General features: G+C 46.9%; 2 protein-coding genes across 4 annotated transcripts in view; one reads left to right on the forward strand and one right to left on the reverse strand.

Annotated features, from left to right (window-relative positions):
- Nucleotides 1-23,492, forward strand: part of EMP2 (epithelial membrane protein 2) — a 594,685-nt gene that overhangs the window by 253,692 nt on the left and 317,501 nt on the right. The window lies entirely within an intron of this gene.
- ATF7IP2 (activating transcription factor 7 interacting protein 2) overlaps nt 1-23,492 on the reverse strand; it is a 564,057-nt gene that overhangs the window by 29,178 nt on the left and 511,387 nt on the right. For both annotated transcript variants that reach the window (XM_082260703.1, XM_082260702.1), the window contains one exon: nt 11,130-11,320. In XM_082260703.1, the coding sequence (XP_082116829.1) occupies nt 11,130-11,320 (191 nt within the window). The remainder of the gene's footprint in view (nt 1-11,129; nt 11,321-23,492) is intronic.

The raw sequence follows: 23,492 nt of genomic DNA on the forward strand, positions 1-23,492 counted from the left end.
AGAGACCAGGTCAAGGAACGGAAATTCCTTCCATCTTGGAAAGGTCCGTTTAACATAGCTGATAAGATTTCCCCCGTAGCATATAAATTACACATCCCTCGGAATGGTGAAATCAGTGAGAGATGGGTGCATATAAATCAATTGCGTGCTTGCCATCCCAAATCACAATTACAGCTGTTGGGAGACTGAACTACGCACTCCTCTTGGATTATGGAAAGATCATAAGGGCAGAATAAAATTAGGGTGAATCCACATTTTGCTTTACAGGGCTATTTTTATATATATATGTATATGATACTAAAACTGTTTATTTACCTACTATAGTGTATATAATGATGCCCCAGATGACAGCCAAACGGGTGATCGGAAGTGCTTGCGACCAGACCCTAGCAGGAAGCCCTGATGATGATCTGATGTGTCCAACCAGAAACCTGTCTGCCAGCGATCATTCAAGGAAGGAGGACCAGACATCCCGAAGGAGAGACCTACCCGCAAGAATGTCCTGGAGTCCTGCTATGTGGAGCATCCTGGGTATCCTGCTGTGGATATGTCTACCAGGCCAGGCCGGCCTCATCGCCCAACCAGGACCTTCATCGGGAATACTTGTCCAAGGAACACCCGGATTCATCTTGACTGACAAACGAATCATCACCCAAAAAGTTTGCATAAGTGTGGATCCAAGGACCTACACCGAAAAATGTTTTAAACCTCAGCATATCCCCTGAAATCAAGGAATAGTACGCCCTACACTCGAAAGCAATACAGACTCGTCAGTGGAGTGTACCATAATGATCCATAACCTGCCTACCAGTTGATTTCCCTGTATGATGCTGACATACATGTCAATCAAAAAGGGGGATATGTCAGGTTATCGATATATGAAAATTTTAAATGATGAAATATATTTGCGACACTTACAGTGACCTCAGCCTGACACATCAACCTCTGTAAGAAAAAAAAAACTGGCACACACACACACACACACAATAGTATTGACCAAACCTTCAACAGTGCAAATTAAGACAGGTTTGTGTAATTAGTCAGAGACAATTGGCCATACAAAAACGTCCCCATTTTCAAGGTTTTATACAAAGAGATGTGATAACAGCTGGAGCTTAAAGTTTGAAGAAGAAACTTAATCAACAGAAGAAACAAAGCAATAAGACGGTCCCCATTGTTCTAGGGTGAAAACTAACTCTTCCTGAGACGCAATAGTATTGACTCAGCTGAATACATAAGCCTCTTCAACAAAATAGTGACTAGTATGTGTGCATCTGTGTATGTAGATATGTTTATATATATATATATATATATATATATATATATATATATATATATGTACGTGTAGGTGTGCAGGTATATGCATGTGTATGTGTATGGTATATCTACATGTGCGTATGTGAATATATGTGTGTATATGTATGTGCATGTGTGTGTATCCAGTTATCACCATATATTGAATTTTGTTGTTATATGTAGGGGATAATGTTTCACAAGAATAATTCATCAATAGAGATGGCTCACCCACCAAATCACAAATAATGTTCAATGATGCTATAAACTACACTAGCATGAGATATCCCTATAAATCTCTTGTACTTAAAATAATATTACACAAGGATTATGGAATTATTCCTACAGGAAATGAATACAGCTATTAATAATGACACTACCAGCAGAAAACATAATCTTGGATCAAAATATTGAAATGTTATAAAAAGCAGAAATCACCAAATCCCCAAAAATATAATTAATATATGGTTTATAGCAACTCCCACATCACATTATAGGACAATCCCATTTGCAATGATGCGACTAACTGTTAACCAATGGGCAGGTGACAAATGACCAGTCACTGCCCACTTCTGGAAACCACCACTGAGGAGACAGTCAATATTGGTTGGGGAGTGGTCATTTCAATCAATAGTTTCTGATCATATAAATAAGGACCCCTGGAAAAACAAAGGACTCTGAAAAAAAAAAAAAAAACCGCCTAAGGAAGGACACAGGAAAAGACTGCTGCCATTTTGACCACTGCCCATTAGCTGATCTCCTGCTGAGAGACGAACTACTTTACTTTGAACATTTTCCTTGGAAGGAGTGGTGAGAGATAGACTTAATAATTTAACCCATTTACTCCCAAGATAATAGGAATTGTATGACATTGTCTGAAATTATACATATATGGTCATTTACATTGGGTAGAGCAACTCTATATGTTAATTTTTCTTTTTCACTGAATCAATTGATTTTATGAATTTCAAGTGTTTGTCTAGAGTTAAGGCTGAATTTAAGTGTATTGGGTATAATAGGGTGTGGCTCTTTAAGATAAGTTCCTTTCTTTCCTACGGCCGCGGAAAGTGAGAAACTGCCTTAAGAGTGGTCAGGCATTTTGTTTTTAATATTTTAATTCACAGTTAATTTTACTATTTCTCGGGTTATATTTAATTCTGTGTTTGGTTTAAAAAAAAAAAATTTAATTCTAATCACATTGTATCTGTGCAACGTATTTTTGATATTGTGTGTGGAATATTAATCACCAGTAAATTTAGTTTTGTATGTAAATATATAATTATACTCGTATCTTAATAAATTATATTTATTAATTTAATTGGGAGATATTTATATATTGGTAAGAATTCACCGTAAGCGCCAAGGGCTCAGGAAAATTGTTGTGGTATATTATTGGAGGTCTGAACAAAATTGATTGGGTCTTTCTTAGTTATTAAATTATTTGCCGAAATCGGCTGGAGGCACTGCGTCATAATTCTATTGATAGTTCAGACATCGCCTTTTAGTAATAAATTAAAAATAGTCAAATTTTATACCAAAACGCACAACAGGATCAAAGAATGCGACGCCAACGGTCGCTGAAAAATAAACGAGGAAGAAGACCCATTTTCCTCGCACCAAGCGATATATGCTTTCCAGGTGCGGTGATAAATCTTCCTGGAAGCGGCATTGCGAGCCTTTAACAAGGTAGGGATGACCGCCTGTGGAAGGCCTCTATCCCTCAGGACCTGGCTTTCAACAGCCATGCCGTTAAAGCCAGTGACTGTAAAGCAGGATGGAAGATCGGTCCCTGAGACAGAAGATCGTCTCGCAGTGGAAGCCGCCAGGGAGGTTCGACGACCATCTGGACGATGTCCGCTTACCAGGACCATCGAGGCCAGTTCGGGGCCACTAGAATTACTGACAACAGTTCCGACGCCACCCTGCGAAGGAACCTGGACAGCAGTTGAATCGGAGGAAAGGCATAGACCAGCCGGTAGCGGTGCCAAGGCCCCACCAACGCGTCTGCCAGAGGATCGCGAGTTCTGGCCACAAACCTTTCCACCTTTTTGTTGAGACGGGATGCGAACAGATGTATGTCCGGGGTCCCCCACCGGGCGCACAGAAGGTGAAACACCTCCGGATGCAGGGACCATTCCCCCTGATCCAAGGTCTGGCGACTCAAATAGTCTGCCTGCCAGTTTTCCACACCCGGAATGTGAACAGCCGATATCGCCGATACATGCGATTCGGCCCAAGACATGATCTCGGCCCAGAACTCCTCCCCAGCCCGACAGGCTGGCATCTATGGTGAGAATCGTCCACAACAGAGGCCAGAAAGACTGGCCGTGTGTCACAGATGGCGACTGGAGCCATCACAAGAGATCCGACCTCACCAGGCAACTCAAGGAAATTCTCCTTTCCAAGAACTGAGGTGTCCTGTCCCACCTGTCCAGGATTTCTGCTTGAAGAGTCCTGGTATGAAACTGAGCAAATGGAACTGCTTTGAAGGCCGAGACCATCAGGCCCAGAAATCGCATGCAGGTCCGCAAAGAGGAGAGATCGCTGAGCCTGAGGGCCCTAATCTCTTCCCGTAAAGTCCTGAGTTTGTCCACCGGAAGGCAGACCAGAGATTGAGCAGAATCCAGGACCATCCCCAGATAATGAAAACGATTTGAGGAAGTCAGTGCTGACTTCTGAAAATTGATGGTCCACCCGAATTCCTGGAGTATTTGAACCGTCACTGCCAGATCGCTCGACAAGGTCACCCATGTGTTCGACCTTAACAAGAGGTCATCTAGGTAACCGAGGACAGCAATGCCCCGTAAAACGCGGTAAAGCTAGAACCGTAGCCAACACCTTGGTGAAGACCCTGGGAGCCGAAGCGAGACCGAAAGGCAACGCCACAAACTGATAGTGCTCCCCAGCCAACGCAAAGCGGAGATATCTCTGATGACCCTTGAAAATCGGGATGTGTAGATATGCATCCTTCAAGTCTATTGAAGCCATGAAGTCCCCTGGTCTCAACGATGCTACCACCGACCGGATGGATTCCATCCTGAACTTCTGCACCCGCACACATCGGTTCAGAGATTTTAAGTCCAGAATCGGACGTACCTTGTCCTCTTTCCTGAGCACTGTGAATAGGTTGGAGTAGAAAACGCAAAAACGTTCCAGTGAGGGAACGGGTACAATGACTCCTTGGGCCAGCAGATCGTGCACTGCCCCCATGATATCTCTGAGACGATCGGGAGACAGCTGGAGATTGGACGGGAAGAACGAATCAGTTCTTGAACCCACCTGTCCTGAATGCCGGACAACCAGGGTTCCTGAAAGCAACGCAGACGTCCCCCCACCCCGACAACGGGTGAGGGCGTCCCTTCAGGCAGAGGTGGACTGGGCCGCCGAGCCAGACTGTCCGGCTTTTGGCTTACCTGTCCATGGCTTCTTCTGGCCACATGGGGGTCGGAAGGGTTTACCCTTCTCTTGCGTCCCGAAGGCACGAAAGGAAGTATGTTGGGTCTTGAAGGAGGGTCCCCGCCACGCGCGGGGGGACTTACCCTTGGTGATCTGGGGCAACAGAGTACACTTACCTCCTGTGAGCCCCTTAATCAACTCGTCCAGAGTTTCCCCAAAAGGACGACCCCCCTCATAGGGAATCTCAGACACCGTCTTTTTGGACGCGTGGTCAGCCGACCAGCTCTTCAACCAGATAATGCAGCGGATCGCGATCCCCACCGCCGACAACCGTGCGACCAAGGGAGCTTTGTCCAAAGCTGCGTTGCACAGATACATCCCAGTTTGGATGAGCTAATCAACCATCGCAAGGACAGTCGGCGAAGCCGACTCTGCCACCAGGGTGCTGCGAAGCCCCTTGCCCCATAACGTGAGCGCCTGAGAGGCCATCATAGAGGCAAAAACAGGTTTCAACAGGGAACCCGCCACCATTAAAATGTGACGGGAGAGTGCCTCCTCCCGGGATCCGGCGGATAGACGGAAGACCGGGGAATCCTCCACTGGCATCAAGGTGGACTTATTCAGCCGAATACCATCCAACGTTTTTCTACCGCCTCCGCGAAAGGATAGAGGATAGCAAATCGCTTATTTTTCACTTGAATGGACTATACACGTCACTTAGTCACCTTATTGGACTATTAGTATTATTTACGTCACTTAGTCACTTTATTTGATTATTAATATTATTTATTCACTTATATTGATTCACATATTATAACATATTTGTGTGTTTTACAATATCACACATACACACACATATATATATATTTCTCTTTTCTACTATTTCTTTACCCAGCACAGTCATTGGCACTTTATTATTCTTTGATTCCATATATATTTTTTATTGTTTGTGATTACCCGTTTTACCTAATTTCCATTGTGTATATTTATTGGAGATATATACGTCTATTATCTACGCACCTTATACACTTGGTCACTTTAATTCACCATTGATTATATTGATCATTCACTGCATTTGCACTTTATATTATATTCCTCTACATTGTGTTATATTTGTATCTGTGCTTATACACATTACTCCTATTTTTCCTCACCCATTTAGTCTATCCTGTCTAGATACCATCATATTCTTTTAGTAGACAGCGCCATTCCCACACTTTTCACCTTGTTTTTATATAGCCTTGGCTATTTTCTGGGAGGCTGCAACCTACTGACACACCCATTATATACCCTATAGCGCGGAGTCTTATACTTCCACTACCAACATGTGCTTAATATGCCGCCACTGGTCATTCACAATCTCGTGAAATTCCTCCAGGCAGGTATAAGCCTGACCAGACTTCTGGGGTCAGTCGAACCCGAAAGCTATCCCTAGGAGTGGGCCCACAACTCCCCCAAACCTCCCCAGGGACAAGGGGTTCAGTACTCACCAGTCTAGCAGCGGGCACCGCTCAAAAACGGGAGACCTCCCACCCTAAGTGGGGGTGCCGTCAGCCATGGAAGGACGCTGGCAACACGCGGGCGATCCGGGTTGAGACATCCTCTGCGAAGCGCAGCTCCGCCGGCTCGTCCCCATCTGGAGGGGCACGGTCGTTGCAAGGCCTGGGCGTACCAGTAACCTGCGACGCTAGTTGGCAGGCTGGGACTCCATAAGGATCTATGATACCCAGTCCGAGGCCCAGCTCTGCAGTCACTTGTAGTCCTCCAGGAAAGGAATCCCTGACTAACTAGTGATAGTGAGAGAAAATAAAAATCTAGCGTGGAAAGAAAAAACACTGAAATTCAGAAAAAAATATAAGAAAGCCAAGACGCTAGGTCTCAGCAGGGAAGACCTAAGCTCTGCTCCTGACTCTAGGCAGCATGAAACTGCAGTAATATCAGATTGGGTTTCTGGTAATGGCTGTGGGATGGCCCCTAGTGGCGTGCCGAGGAACAAAAACTGAATTTTTGTAAAATCTTACCGTAAAATTCCTTTCTCTGAGTCCTCCGACAGTCGCCGCCCACTCATACAGTCTTCACTTATGGGGTATTGACTTCATCTCCACAGGAGTTTCTAGGCATAAGACTTGTAAAATAACAATAAATCTACATAGTCACACCCATGGGGGCTGTCCTTCTAGTCCAATACCCCCCTGCAATAGCCATCCCAATTCAGTTTGGTCGCAAGCAGTGAAAGTGTATAACAAAGGACCCCAAAAAGAGGGGCGGGGGGCGGTGACGTCCCAAATCAGTGTAGACATGAGGGGTGGGCAAGGACCCCTCATGCCAGAAAAGCAACGCAGTACCCACATCAGAGAAAGGAACCTTACATGTACAAGAAGGTAACCTTCTGGGTAACAAAAAAGGGCTCAACATGTGCAACAACCCAGGAAAACAAATAACCAAGGGGAAAACAACCCCAACAGCTAGGGACCCGTACAAAAACCAGGGTTCCCTATGGAACTGCCGCACAGAGAACTTTGCAGCCAAAGGATGCATCAGCTGATGCCAGAACATCAAGTTTGTAGAACTTTGAGAAAGTGTGCACCGAGGACCAAGTCGCAGCCTTGCACACCTGGGCCACCGAAGCCTGATGCCGATAGGCCCAGGACGTACTCACCGACCTGGTAGAGTGTGCCTTGACAGGGAAGGGAGCAACCCGTTCCCGCAACGAGTAAGCCTGTACAATGGTCTGTCTAATCCATTTGGCAATGGTTGCTGCAGACGCAGCCATACCCTTCCAAGGTCCCTCAGGAAGGACAAAGAGAATCCGATTTCCGAAAGGATTCAGTCAACGACAGGTAAACCCTGATCGCCCGGACAACATCCAAGGAATGCAAGGCAACCTCTTTTGGATGCTTAGGATTTGTACAAAGCGAAGGCAAAACAATGTCCTCATTCAGGTGGAATGCTGAAACCACCTAGGGCAAAAAGGATGGATTAGGTCGCAAGACCACCTTATCCCTATGAACCACCAGTTAAGGGGAGCGGCAAGACAACGCCGCCAACTCTGACACTCTGGGAGCAGAAGTGATCGCTACCAGGAAAGCAACCTTCTTAGATAGCATGGGCAACGAAAGTTCCCTGATGTTTTCAAAAGGGGAATGCTGCAACACCGACAGAACCAAGTTCAAGTCCCATGGAGGCAAGGGCTCCCTTCTAGGAGGGGCCAAGTGACGCACACCTTGCATAAAGGTGCGAATTAGAGAAATGAGACGCCACAGGGCGCTGGAAAAGAACAGCCAGTGCAGAGACCTGGCCCTTAATTGTGGCCAACGCAAGACGCTGGTCCACACCAGCCTGGAGGAAAGCCAACACTCTCGCCACCAAGTAGGAACGAGGAGAGAAACCCCTGGACTCACACCAGGCAAAATAAGCTTTCCACGTACGGTAATAAATCTTACCAGAGGAGGCTTTTCTAGCCTTATCAAAGTAGGAATGACCTCTGAGGAGAGACCCCTGTCTCTCAGGACCTGGTTCTCAACAGCCAGGCCGTTAAAACCAACGACTGTAAAGCAGGATGGAAGATTGGTCCTTGAGACAGCAGATCTTCTCGCATTGGCAGCCGCCACGGAGGCTCCACAGCCAGGTGAACCATGTCCGCGTACCAGGACCGGCGAGGCCAGTCCGGCGCCACCAGAATCACCAGCGATTGTTCCGAGGCCAACCTGCGAAGGAACCTGGACAACAATTGAATCGGAGGAAAGGCATAGATCAGTCGATACTGACGCCAAGGCACCACCAGCGCATCCGAGGCGTCTGCCAGAGGATCGCGCGTTCTTGCCACGAACCTTTTCACCTTGTGGTTTACCCGAGACGCGAATAGATCCACATCCAGGTATCCCCACTTCGCACACAGCATCTGAAACACCTCCGGGTGTAGGGACCATTCCCCCTGGTCCAGGATCTGGCGGCTCAGATAGTCGGCCTGCCAATTCTCCACACCCGGAATGTGAACCGCCGATATCGCCGGGACATGAGTCTCGGCCCAAGACAGAATACTGGTCACTTCCTGGGCCGCCCGGGCACTCCTGGTGCCCCCTTGGTGATTGATGTACGCCAACGCAGTGGCATTGTAAGAGAAAAAGAGAAAAGGCTCAGACTGTAGCCTCAGCACAGGGAAGCCTATCCACTCCTGAAGCTAGGCAGAAGACAAACTGAATTGGGATGGCTATTGCAGGGGGGTATTGGACTAGAAGGACAGCCCCCATGGGTGTGACTATGTAGATTTATTGTTATTTTACAAGTCTTATGCCTAGAAACTCCTGTGGAGATGATGTCAATACCCCATAAGTGAAGACTGTATTAGTGGGCGGCGACTGTCGGAGGACGTAAGAGAAAGTTTATTTTTTTGTATTAACCTGATAATTCATTATCTGCCAAGCCTGCTCCTGCAGACTGCGCCATTACCCATTAGTGAAGGCTAATACCATCGGGCGGCGACTGTCAGAGGACATAAGAGAAATTAGATTTTTGACTTACCGTAAAATCTATTTCTTTGATGTTCATTGATGGACATAGCTCCTGATCTTCTTAATCATTGGGTTATACTGCCCCCTACAGGAGTAGGACACTAGGCAGAAAAAAGTCTAGCTACGCCTATGGGCAATCCCAGGGGATATACTCCCTCTCTCTGCTATAGCTACTCAGTTTTGTTACAAGCAGTGTCAGAAGAAATACATCTCCACAGAGGGGTGAGTGTTGTGTCCGTCAATGAACATCAGAGAAATGGATTTTACGGAAAGTCAAAAATCCCATTTTCTGTTTCGTCTATTGACTGACACAGCTTCTGATCTTCTTAACCTTTGGGACGTCCTAAAGCAGTGTTGAACATGAGGGGTGGGAACAGCAAAAAAGAAATTCCCAAGGCTAAACTATAGCCAACAAGGTAAACGGTCTCAACCAAAACAACTGGAGCTCACCAGAATATGGAGCTGCGTCTGTCAATCAACACTAGAGAAAACTGGATTTTTGACTTACCGTAAAATTATTTTCTCTGAAGTTCATTGACAGACGCAGCACCTGCCCCTCTATTTCTGAGTGGTTTGGGGTTTTTTTCTTCTGACACTGCTTGCAACAAAACTGAATCCTATAGCAGAGTGAGTGGGTGTATGCCATCAGGGACTGCCCCACAGGCATGTTAAAGTGTTTTCCTGCCTAGTGTCCTACTCCTGTAGGGGGCAGCATAACTCAATGGTTAAGAAGAATATGGAGCTGCGTCTGTCAATGAACTTCAGAGAAAAGTATTTTACGGTAAGTCAAAAATCCAGGTTTTGATGGCGGCCATGCTTTTGTAGCCGGGGCAGCCATTTTGTGTTAGTCCAGCAATAAAATGCATGGCAGCCATTACTGTGGAGCCTTCTGGGCATTCATTTTAGCTGTGGGAGTCGCTCCTTATCCCCTGGTGCTGACTCCTGGGCCTCTTCCCTTCCTGGACGCTGCGTGTGGAGTGCTTTGATCCTGGCACTGCCAGTGACTGTCGTGGTGTCCTCTCCATCTCTCTGCTGCAGGATTGGGGGGTTCTCTGTGGCTGGTGACCGGGTGGTGTTACCGGCATGGTGGGGGTGTCCCTCAGCAGTGGGGTTTTTTTTTGCACTTTTGTGGGGTACCCTTTTTCCTCATGGAGTCCTTGGAGCACATTTCCCCACCTGACCCCCTCTCAGAGCCTTGCAGGGCCCTCAGGGTCCCAACCTTCCATTGATGCACTGAAGGCGGTCCTGGAGTCCTTTGTGTCCCAGGTGGAGGTAGCTTTTGGGCGGCGGGGTAGAAAAAGCCCCCCCCCCCCCCCCATCTGTCTTCTCAGATTCTGATCTCACTGCCACGGACGGTGCCCGCCCTGAGGGGTCTGCGGCCTCGCTCCCTGAGATAGTGAGGATAATTCCTCTACTCCTTTAGCCACGCACGAAAAGGTGCTGGTGGATGCACTGATTGGGTCTGTGTGTGAGACTTTAAAAATGGAGGAAGCAGCTGAAGCTGCAGCGGATGCACCGGTTACCTTTGGCACACTCAAACCATCTAGAGCGCTAAATGGGTTTCCTTCCTATTTTGACAGATTTGTCGCAAAAGAGTGGGAACATCCAAAAGGTCTCTTTGTGGTCCCTAAGCGAATCGCAGTGAAGGTACCTATTCAAAGAGTCCCTCCTTAAGAAGTGGACTGTTCTACTGGTGGTGGATCTCCTGGTTTCCAGGTTGAATAAGGCAACCATGATTCCAGTAGAACACTCCCCGACCATTTGGGGCTATGTCAATATTATCTCCAATGCTGCTACTATTGCCCCAAAGTTATTTGGAGTTAAAGAAAGAAGGAGGGGGAGATGTCCTGTACTCCTGCAGAGGAGACGATTGATATTACTGCTTTGGCTGTAAGCTACAAAAAATAAATTAATAAATAAATAACTTACCACGGATTTGTGCCCTGAGGAGGTTTTTTCAGTCACATCATCAGAATGTTCATAGTTATTTCTTTCTGGTAGTTCTTTTTTCTCTGAACATTCCTGGGAAAGATTTTCATTTTTTTCATCCTCTGGAACTGGTACAAAAAATGACGAAGTAATGTGAGAGGAGGATGGATATGTTGTATCTAATGTTGAATCTAAAATAAACAAAATTTATGTTACTGTGATATTTGCAGACACATGCAGCTGATTTTTCGATATCATAAAAACAACAACCACCAAATAACTATAACATACCAACAATGCAACGGTTAAAGCAGAGCTCCAGAGAAAATAAGATTTAAAAAAATTTAGCCCAGTAAAAGATAAAACAAGAAAACCAGCTTTTGATGTGTTATTCACTGTCAAACCCTAGGATTACCCTGCAGTAGTTTTTTTTTACTGCTGCTAAATGGTCTAAAATGTATTAGCCATCATCATTTATTCCACTTCTAAGGCCCAGGCCATCCTGAATTCACCCAGCCTGTAAATGGACAGTGAAAAGAGAAACAGCACAATGATAAGCTCATCCATCTATTATTTTACTTTCCCTTCTTATCAGCATGCCTCTTGTTTGCACATGAACTGATCCACTTCTTGTACTGCCTCTTCATCTCATATTCCAGCTCTACTGTACAGGAACTGCATGAGGCCAATATCAGCTCAAATGCGGGGTCCTTTTACAGGTTGCATTAAAAAAAAAAGACAGAAAAAAACAAAAAACAAAAAAACAAATGGGATTTTAGTACTTACCGTAAAATCAATTTCTCTCAAGTTCATCGACAGACACAGAGCTCCATGAATCATAACTACTCTGTTATATTGCCTCCTGTCCATTGCCCATGTGTTGTCCTCAGCTGGTATATAAGCCCCCTCTATGCTCTAGGTAATCAGTTTAGTAGCAAACAGTTTTAGAAGTATCAAAACTCCATAGACGGGTGGGTGCTGTGTCTGTTGATGAACCCAGAGAAATGGATTTTTATGGGTAAGTACATAAATCCCCTTTTCTCTTTCGTTCATCGCCGGACACAGTGCACCATAAATCATAACTACTGGGACGTCCAAAAGAAGTGACAAAAAAAAAAAAAATAGGGGTGGGGAGAATAACCCAAGGCTAAATATAAGAGCCCTAACCAGGACACGGGTGCCTTAACCGGGTCACAGGAGCCGCATCTGAAAAAAAATATTTAAAGAAAAAAAACACCCTTCAAGAGGGAAAAGCCCTTCTTAACGGCTTGCTGACTGCCTGCCACATATATACTGCGGCAGGCTGGCTCGGCTGCGTGAATTGCTGTACCTGTACGGCGGTTCGCGGGAGCGCTCCTGGGGGTGAGCGCGCGCCTGCCCCCACTAGGCAGCGGGGATACCGATCTAGGAGACCGGCGGCACAGATTGCCGCCAGGCACCAGCGATCGTTCCCTGCTGAGAGAGAACGACAGTCTGCTGTTGTAAACACAGCAGACTGTTGTTCTCTTTGAAATGATCACAGAGTGCCTGTATTCTTCCTATATAGGATCACAGGTCTCTGTGTTCATTTCAAAAGTCCCTCCCCCATACAGTTAGAAAACACTCTCCTAGGCTCACACTTAACCCTTTGATCACCCCTAAGTTAACCTCTTCTCTGCCAGTGTCATTATTACAGTAACAGTGCATACTGTTAGCAGTGATTACTGTCAAAAATGTCAGTTAGGGGTCCGATCTGTCCCCTGCAATGTCGCAGTCCCGCTAAAAATCACAGATCGCCGCCATTACTGGTAAAGAAAAAATGACAATTCTTTCCCCTAGTTTGTAGACGTGATAACTTTTGAACAAACCAATCAAAATACGCTTATTGGAATTTTTTTTTTTTTTTAACTAAAAATATGTAGCAGAATACAAAGTGGGCCTATGTGACGGAAGTGTAGGTAAGACAGAACGCACACGGAGAGCAGGAGTGCCAACAAAGCCTTTTTTTGAACGGTAGCGGGTAGGCTCACAAAGAAAGGGACCAAACTAAGGTGCCCAGGGTAATACCCAATGTGGGTAGGACAGAGTTCCAGATAACAGGGGTAGTCCGTAACAGGGGCTCCCGATAGAACGGGCAAAGTCCTGGCCAGCGAGGGATTGGGCCACACATGGATCAGGGCAAACAATGAAGTGACAAAGTCCAGGCAGAGTTCTGGTAGGCCCAGGGTTACTCCACTCACCAGCAGGCAGGTCCAGGGTTAATCCACACTCCAGATTGTAGAAAAAGACAAGGTAATTCCAAACTCCAGGCTGGCTGTAGGATTGAAGAGGCCCACAGGAACCAATAGGGGATTCTGTGTTCTCTGGCTGCAGCCCAGGGACACACAGTCTTCCAAACAGCAAAAACGAACAACACACAGGAGAGAGACTCACTGTGCTAAATATCTTAGGACTTGTGTCCCAGCAGGTGGGCCAGGCAACTCCCAGCCTGGCGTCCAGTTGCCCCAGCAACCAGCCCCGCTCCCCTCTACTGGAGCCCACACAAGGAATGTGTTTATTGTCCACAGTTAGCATGAAGGCGGAGAAGCAGACTTACAGGCACCTGGCTGGGGAGGGGAGGGGAGGACAGCACAAGGGGGGAGGGGGGGGGATCAGGCAATGGAGTGAGTGGTCAGGGGGGAGTAAAATCCCATGCTGGGGAAATGGCAAAGTCCTGGGGGTGCAGGGAAGACAAAAGAAAGAGTAGGGTCCGTGACAGCCTATAAGGATGAAAAAAACAGATTTTTACATTTTATTTATTTATTTTTTGGAATGTTATTTAGCAGAAAGCGAAAAAAGAGAGTTTTTGTAAGAACTTACTGTACAGTCGCCGCCTGTTCAGTTAGCCTTCACTGGTGGGTAATGGCGCCCTTTGCAGGAGCAAGCTAGGCAGTTTTAAATGTTAATAAAAAACTTTCTACACTTAGGCACACCTCCAGGGGGCCATCCCTTAGCCATTATCCTGATCCAGTTACCCCTGTCCTTCAGTTTGTAGCAAGCAGTACCGGAAGGCAATAACCCCAAGATCCAAGAACCAGAGGGGCGGCGACTGTCAGAGGACTCCGAAAAAATAATTTTACGGTATGTTCTTACAAAAATTCTATTTTCTCTTACGTCCTCTGACAGTCGCCGCCCGTTCAGTTAGCCGTCACTAGTGGGATGTCCCAAAGCAGTGCAGGTGTTAGGGTTGGGAAGACGCAACCTACCGTATCAACCGGTAACGTATCAACCAGGCCAGAAAAAACAACTGAGCCAACAAAGCTCAAACAGGCGCTAACCCAGAACAAAAAACACCCCAGGAAGAGACCAAAAAAAAAAAAAAAAACAGTCTCTTCAACAACCGCCGCACTCAAAACCTTGCGGCCAAAGGAAGCATCCGAGGATGCCATCACATCAATTTTGTGAAAATGTGCACAGACGACCAGGTCGCCGCATTGCACACCTGAGCCACAGAAGCCTGATGGCGAAAAGCCCAAGAGGCACTGACAGCTCTAGTAGAATGAGCCTTTACAGGGAAAGGCAGAACCTGACCCCTGATAGAATAGGCCTGAACAACCGTTTGTCTGATCCACTTAGAAATGGTTGCCGCTTACCCCCATTTGGGTGCTCCATGGAGGCCGTGCATGTCAAAGAACAACCATTTACTTACTGTTAGTATCTGAGACCCCTGGTCTCAATGGTAGTCCCGGACCACCTATGGCTCCTTTGCTCGTTTTGTGTCTGGCAGGCCTGGGAGGCTGGTTTCTGGAAATAACACAGACGGAGACAGATGTATAGTGAAACCAAGCTCTCAGTTTATTATAGGCTCGTTGCGGCTTATATAGTAAAGATAAAGGCATATAATCATAGGTATAGGGCACTTGTTACGTTCTTATTGGTTAAACAGCTTCAGGAGACAAAAGGTCACCTTGGGGAATAATACCATATAGGACATATATCTCGTGTGACTAGAATCACCTGACACAGCCTTATCGCGAACTGCAGAAATTTTCCATGGTACGTAGGCACTTTTCATATCTTGTGTAACTAAGGTCACATACACACACAAACACACAGCTTATAAGACATTAATGCATACAAAATGGGGTAGAGACATACAAAATGGAGGACACATAGAATTTGATATCTCCCCATCTCCCACACTTACTATTACAGAGGGGGTATAGTAGGCACTTGTTTTGTTTTTCAAAAAAGATTTTCATAATCGCATAGCTAACGTATTTTTTGATTCGATTGTTATGACTATTGGTTCTCCTAGTTCAACCCAAACCACTATGTTGACATGTTCAAATGTAAATGGCATATTGCTTATTGCATGATTACTACCTGCATTGTATTTTTTGAAAACCCAACAAAAATTATTTTGAAAAAAAATAAATGGTTGCCGCGGACGCAGCAGAACCCTACCGAGGTCCCTCAGGAAGGACAAACAGGGAATCAGACTTCCTAAAAGACTCTGTTGCAGATAGGTAAACCCTGACTGCCCGGACCACATCCAAGGAATGCAAGACAAATTCCTTGGGATGCTTGGGCTACGCACAAAGCGAAGGCAACACTATATCTTCATTGAGGTGGAAAGTCGACACCACCTTGGGGAGAAAAGACTGATTGGGTTGCAGAACCACTTTATCCCTATGAACCACCAGATAAGGCGAATGGCAAGACAGAGCTGCCAATTCAGACACCCTGCAAGCAGATGCGATAGCCACTAGAAAGGCAACTTTCTGGGACAACACAGGCAGAGGAATGTCTCCGATGTTCTCAAAGGGAGGCCGTTTTAAAACGGATAACACCAAATTCAGGTCCCAAGGAGGTAAAGGAGCCTTCCTCGGGGGAGCCAGATGCCGCACCCCTTGGATAAAGGTGCGAATCAAGGAATTTGTCACCAAGGGACGGTGGAAGAGAATCGTGGTCAGTGCCAAACGCTGATCCAAACCTTCCTGCAGGAAGGCCAAAATCCTCACCACCGAAAAGGAGCGGGGATGAAACCCTTGCGACTCACACCAGGCAATATATGACTTTCAGATGCGATGATACATTTTTCTAGAGGTAGCTTTCCGAGCCTTCAATAAGGTAGGAATGACAGCATTCGGGAGACCCTTGTCTCTCAAGACTTGGCTTTCAACAGCCACGCCGTCAAAGCCAGAGACTGTAAAGCAGGATGGAAGATCAGCCCTTGAGACAGAAGATCGTCTCTCAGTGGAAGCCGCCAGGGAGGCTCGACGACCATCTGCACGATGTCTGCATACCAAGACCGAGGCAGCCAGTCTGGGGCTACCAGAATGATCGGCAGCTGTTCCGACTCAAACCTGCGGAGGAACCTGAATAACAGTTGAATCGGAGGGAAGGCATAAATCACCCGATACCGGTGCCAAGGCACCACTAACGTGTCCATGGCGTCCGCCAGAGGATCGCGAGTTCTGGCCACGAATCTTCCCACCTTTTTGTTGAGATGGGACGCGAACAGGTCAACGTCCGGAGACCCCCACCGGGCACACAGGAGGCGAAACACCTCCGGATGCAGGGATCATTCCCCCTGGTCCAGGTCCGGCGACTCAGATCCGCCTGCCAGTTCTCCACACCTGTAATGTGAACTGCCAAAATCGCCGGAACATGCGTCTCGGCCCAAGATAGGATCTCGGCCACTTCCTTGGCCGCCCCGGCACTCTTGTTGCCTCCTTGGTGATTGATGTAAGCCACCGCCGTGGCGTTGTCCATCTGTACCCGAACCGGGCAACCCTGAAACCGAGTTGACCAACGGAACAGGCAGAGTTTGATTGCTCGGAGCTCCAATATGTTTATCGGTAAGGAGGCCTCCTCCGTCGACCACGTCCCCTGGGCACAAAGCGTGCCCAGAACTCCACCCCAGCCCGATAGGCTGGCATCCGTGGTGAGCATTGTCCACAGCAGAGGCCGGAAGGACTTGCCTTGTGTCAGAGTTGGTGACAGGAGCCACCCCAAAAGATCTGATCTTGCGAGGTGGCTCAGAGAAATCCTCCTGTCCAACGACTGAGGTCTTCTGTCCCACCTGGCAAAGATCTCTGCTTGCAGTGTTCTCATGTGAAATTGAGCAAATGGGATGGCTTCAAAAACCGAAACCATCAGACCCAGGGACCACATACAGGCCCACAGAGAGGACAGGTCATTGTCCCTGAGGGACTTGATCTCGTCCCTCAGGGTCCGGAGTTTGTCCTCCAGGAGAAAGCCTGAGCGGAGTCCAGGACCATCCCCAGGTACTGGAGGCGAACCGAAGGAAGCAGAGCCGACTGCTAAAAGTTGATGGTCCACCCGAACTCCTGGAGCGTCTGAACCGTGACTGACAGATCGCTCGTCAAAGTTGCACACGAGCTCAACCTTAACAGGAGGTCGTCCAGATAACTGAGAACTGCAATCCCCTTTAAACGCAGTAAAGTCAGCACTGGAGCCAAAACCTTGGTTAACACCCTGGGAGCCGAAGCGAGACCAAAGGGCAACGCCACAAACCGGTAACTGAAGGAATCAGTTTGTGAACCCACCTTTCCTGAATAACCAGGGTTCCTGAAAACAACGCAGATGTCCCCCCAACCCCTGAAACGGGTGAGGGCTTCCCTTCAGGAAGAGGTGGACTGGGCTGCCGAACCGGCCCGACTGGCCTTTACGACCACAGCTTCTTGTGACCACCTGAAGTCTTCCTTTATCCTGTGCCCCGAAGGCACGAAAGGACCCATGATGAGCTTTAACAGAAGGGCCCCGCCTAGCGCAGGTGGATTTTCCCTTAGAGGCTTGGGGCAAAAGGGTACTTTTACCCCCGTAAGCCCCTTGATCAACTCATCCAGAGTGTCCCCAAAAAGACGACTCCCCACATAAGGGACATCAGACGCAGTCTTTTTGGAAGTGTGGTCAGCCGACCAGCTTTTCAGCCAAATAATGCGGCGGACCGCGACCACAACCGCAGACAGCGGTGCGACTAACGGAGCCTCGTCTAAGGCTGAGTCATACAGGTACATTCCAGTCTGGGTCATTTGATCCCCTTACTTGACCGAGATGGCTCATCGTCAAGACTCAAAGTCTCCTTAATGGAACTAATAAGTGCATCCATTACTGCGCATTCCCGCGCCACCGAGGAGGAAGACTCCTCCTCCTCCCCCTCGGAAAGTGAGGACAGGGACCCCTCTGGGGGGACGTTGTCCGTGGCAACCAAATCAGGCTCTGAGTCAGAGGACTAGGAGGGCATAGGCTGTTTTTGAGAAGTGCGTTCAGACATCAGAAGATCCACCTTGGACGCCAAAGTCGCAAGAGCAACAGATAATAAGGCCATTGAAGAGGATTCAGGGGCCCCTGAAGCATCAACCAGGTCTGTGGGGAATTTACTCTCCTGGGACTCCATTTTTGCAATAAAATTTTTTTTGGAGCGCTGGCCCTTTAAATCGGCGGTTCCCGCGGACCCCTATCGCAAAACTGCACCGCTAGTGGAGACCCTCAGAAACAGCTACAGGTAGCTACAGGTACCAGAAGAAACAGAGATTTCAGAAAAAAACAAGAAAAACGGATAAAATCCCCCCACAGGGTCCCAGTGTACTCTCCACTCCACGCTGCTGCAGTGAGAGAGAGAGAGAGAGAGAGAGAGAGAGAGAGAGAGAGAGAAAGAAGTGACCTCACACACTAGAGGCCTATGCCCGCCCGGAGCCACAGAAAAATGGTGCCTGACCGAGATTCAATGAGAGGAAGCACTGGGAAAATGGCCACCGCCCTTACTAGGCTCATCCAAGATGGCGCCCAAACCGGTGCCAGAATGAGCTAAAATGGCTGCTGCCCACACAAGGAGGCCCAAACATCCTGCCCACACTCAAAATGGCGGCAGTGCGGGCAGCATCAACTACGGCAAAAAATACACATGCCGACCCCCACAGGGATCCCCAAAGAGCAACCCCGGGATGTAGGAAGCCCTCCCCCGTCCCCCAGTCATGGCAGTATACACCGCAGAGCACCATCAACAGGGGCAGGGAGGAAAGGGGCCGCACCACACGGCCAGGAAAGGGATACCACAGAAGCCACCATGTACTCCCAGTTCTGCTGACGCTTGTAGTCCTCCAGGAATTCCCTGACTATTTAGCGATAGTGAGTGAAAATAAAAAAGCTATTTTCAAAGAAAAAAACACTCCTGATGCTAGGCAGCATAAAACTGAAGGACAGTGATAACTGGATCAGGGTAATGGCTAAGGGACGGCCCCCTGGAGGTGTGCCTAAGTGTAGAAAGTTTTTTATTAACATTTAAAACTGCCTAGCTTGCTCCTGCAGAGGGCGCCATTACCCACTAGTGAAGGCTAACTGAACAGGCCGCGACTGTCAGAGGACGTAAGAGAAATATAGTTTTTTTTTTCAGAATTGTCATTTTTTTTGTTTAGAACGCAAACAAGAAAAAAAAAAAAAACGCACAGGTGATCAAATACCACGATCAAATACCACCAAAAGAAAGCTTTATTTGTAGGAAAAAAAAGGACATCAATTTTATTTAGGTACATCGTTGCACAATTTCGCATTAAAGTAATGCAGTGCCGCATCGCAAAAAAAATTATTTTTGTAAGATCTTACCGTAAAATCTTTTTCTCTGAAATCAAAAATCGACAGACACAACCTCATCTTCATCAGCTGAATAGGTTATGCTGCCCCCTGCAGGAGTAATCTAGGCAGTAAAAAATGTACATGTACAAGCCCACGGGGCTGTCCTAGCAGGCATAACCCACCCACACTCAGCTCAGCAAACCAGTTTAGTTGCAAGCAGTGAAGATAAAAACAAATTCCAAAATTAGAGGGGAGGATGCTGCGTCAGTCAATGGACTTCAGAGAAAAAGATTTTACGGTAAGATCTTACAAAAATTGTATTTTCTCTATCGCCCATCGACAGACGCAGCCTAATCATCAGCTGAATGGGACGTCCCAAAGCAGTGTAGGCATGAGGGGTGGAAAGAACGCAACCAGAAAGTAACGTGAAAATCCAAAAGGGTAAACTTAGCCAACTGGGTAACATGAAGCTCAACCAAACAAAAGGAGCTCATCCAGAAAAAAGACCCCTAAGAGAAACAAAAACATTCTCTTATGAAACAGCAGCCTGCAAAACCTTGCGGCCAAAAGAGGTATCCGAAAATGCCAACAAATCTACCTAGTAGAATTTAGTAAAAGTATGCACAGATGACCAAGTCACTGCCTTACAAACTTGTACAACAGAGGCCTAATGGTGAAAAGCCCAAGAGGCACTCATCGTTCTAGTAGAATGCGCCTTCACAGGAAAAGGAGGAACCTGACCCTTGATGGAATAAGCCTGAACAAGCGTCTGCCTGATCCATCTCAAAATGGTCGCAGCAGACACAGCCAAACCTTTGCGAAGACCGTCCGTAAGAACAAAGAGTCTGATTTTCTAAAGGACTCAGTAACCCTCGGAAAAAACTCTTATTGCCCAGACCACATCCAAGGAGTGCAAGGCAATTTCCTTGGGATGCTTAGGCCATAAGGAAGGCAACACAATGTCTTCATTAAGGTGAAAATCCGACACCACTTTAGGGAGAAAGGTCTGTTGGACCACTTTATCCCTGTGGACCACCAAATAAGGGGGAACGACAGGACAGCGCCACCAACTCAGATACTCAGAGCAGAAGCAATAGCCACTAAGAAGGCAACCTTCTGCGACAAGAAAAGCAGAAAAATCTCCCCAATATTCTCAAAGGGAGGCTTTTGAAGAACAGACAACACCAGATTGAGATCCCACGGAGGTAGCAAGGATCTCCTCAGAGGAGCCAGATGACACACCCCCTTAAAGCGGTTGTAAACCCAAAAAAAAAAAAAAAGACAAAGGCATAATGAGCTAGTATGCATCGCTCATCCCATGACATCCCAGCTGTCATGGTACACGTGGGTACCAATGACATAGGCAGAGGAATATGGAGAGTCCTAAACGATTTCAGGGACTTAGGCGCTAAGTTGAGGAGTAGGACCTCCAAGGTAGTATTTTCCGAAATACTACCTGTACCTCGAGCCACACCAGAGAGGCAGCGGGAGATTAGGGAAGTTAACGAGTGGCTGAGGAGCTGGTGTAGTAAGGAGGGTTTCGGGTTCCTGGAGAACTGGGCCGACTTCTCAGTCGGCCACTGGCTCTTTGGTAGGGACGGATTGCACCTAAATGGGGAGGGTGCAGCCGTACTGGGTGAGAAGATGGCCAAAAGGTTAGAGGGGCTTTTAAACTAGGTGATGGGGGGAGGGTACAGATGTAGAATTAGCCAGTGGAAAGCAAGTTTCAGAGGGCAGAAATGGGGGCATTAGCGGTAGGGTGTTCGGAGCTCCTATACTCAGGGTGGGTATGGGGAAAAATCAAGAGAGCAGCCTAAAAACATCAAATGAGGATATATGTAACCGGTCAAAATTAAGAGGTTTGTATACCAATGCCAGAAGCCTGGCCAACAAGATGGGAGAGCTGGAGCTACTGATGTTTGAGGAGGACTTAGATTTTGTGGGGATAACAGAGACTTGGTTTGACAGCTCTCATGACTGGTTGGCGACCATTCAGGGGTATTCCCTTTATCGCAGAGATAGAGAAGGTAAAAAAGGGGGAGGAGTATGTCTGTATATTAAGAACAGTGTACAGGTAAATATGAGGGATGATAATAATGGAGCTAAGGATGAGGCAGAATCCCTATGGGTAGAGCTTGAAAGGTAAGGCACGGTGGGGAAGGTAATATTGGGCGTATGCTATAGGCCCCCCAACCAGAGGGAGGAGGGGGAGGCGGACCTCATTTTACAGATAGGATTGGCAGCAAGGATGGGAAATGTCATTATAATGGGGGACTTTAATTATCCAGATATAGACTGGGCAGAAGGAAACGCACACTCAGCCAAGGCTAGGCAGTTCCTAAATGTTTTGCAGGACAATTTCATGGGTCAGATGGTGAATGCACCGACGAGAAACAATGCGGTACTTGACCTACTGATTACCAACAATACAGACCTGCTCACGGATATAGAAATACGGGGCAACTTAGGAAACAGTGACCATAGGTCAATAAGTTTCAGTATTAATTACAGTAATAGGAAGCAGAGGGGTAATATAAGGACGCTGAATTTCAAAAGAGCCAAATTCCCAAAACTGCGCTCGCTGGTAGAAAATATCAATTGGGATAGAACCCTTGGAACAAAGAACACGGAGGAAAAATCGGAGTGCTTCAAGAGCATACTTAACAAGGGGATTGACCAGTGCATTCCAAAGGGAAATAAATTTAAAAGAGCAAAACTAAACCCTGGGTGGCTAAACTCTGACATAAAAAAGCAAATTAGTGCTAAAGAAAAGGCCTTCAAAAAATACAAGACTGAGGGGTCATTGGCAGCATTTAAGCATTACAAAGAGTGTGATAAGAAATGTAAAAATGAAATCAGGGCGGCTAAAATAGAACACGAGAGACATATAGCGGAGGAGAGTAAAAAGAATCCCAAGAAGTTCTTTAAGTATATAAACAGTAAGAAAACGAGGCCAGAACACATTGGCCCCACAAAAGATGACAAAGGAAATATGGCCACTGAGGACAGAGAAAAGGCGGAAGTGTTAAATAATTTCTTCTCTTCAGTCTTCACAAAAGAATCGGGGGGCTACACGAACCTAGCTTGTAAGGCCGAAATAAACAACACACCTCAGGAAATACCGCCATGGCTAACAGAAGATAGACTTAAAACTAAACTAGAGAAACAACATAAATAAATCACCGAGACCGGATGGCTTGCACCCGAGGGTTCTTAAAGAGCTCAGCCAGGTGATTGCCAGACCATTATTCTTGATCTTTAAGGATAGTTTACAGGCGGGTATGGTGCCAGCTGATTGGAAAAAAGCCAACGTGGTACCAATATTTAAAAAGGGGCCGAGATGTATCCCGGGTAACTATAGGCCGGTCAGCCTAACATCTGTAGTCTGCAAGATTTTGGAGGGGATGTTAAGGGACCACATACAAGACTTTAGTAATGAAAACTATTAGTAATAAGCATGGATTCATGAAAAATCGTTCTTGCCAAACCAATCTATTAACCTTCTACGATGAAGTGAGCTGCCACCTAGATAAAGGAAAGCCTGTGGATGTGGTGTATTTGGACTTTGCAAAGGCCTTTGACACCGTTCCCCACAAACGCTTACTGTACAAACTAAGGAAGGTAGGTATGGACCATAAGGTGAGTACCTGGATAGAGAACTGGCTCCAGGGGAGAGTCCAGAGGGTGATGATTAATGGGGAGTACTCGGATTGGGCGGGTGTGGAAAGTGGGGTCCCCCAGGGTTCTGTCCTGGGACCAATCCTGTTTAATTTATTCATAAATGATCTAGAGGAGGGGATATCT

The sequence above is a fragment of the Pelophylax lessonae genome (genome assembly GCF_965119305.1).
Source record: "Pelophylax lessonae genome assembly, chromosome: 6".
Lineage (NCBI taxonomy): Eukaryota > Metazoa > Chordata > Amphibia > Anura > Ranidae > Pelophylax > Pelophylax lessonae.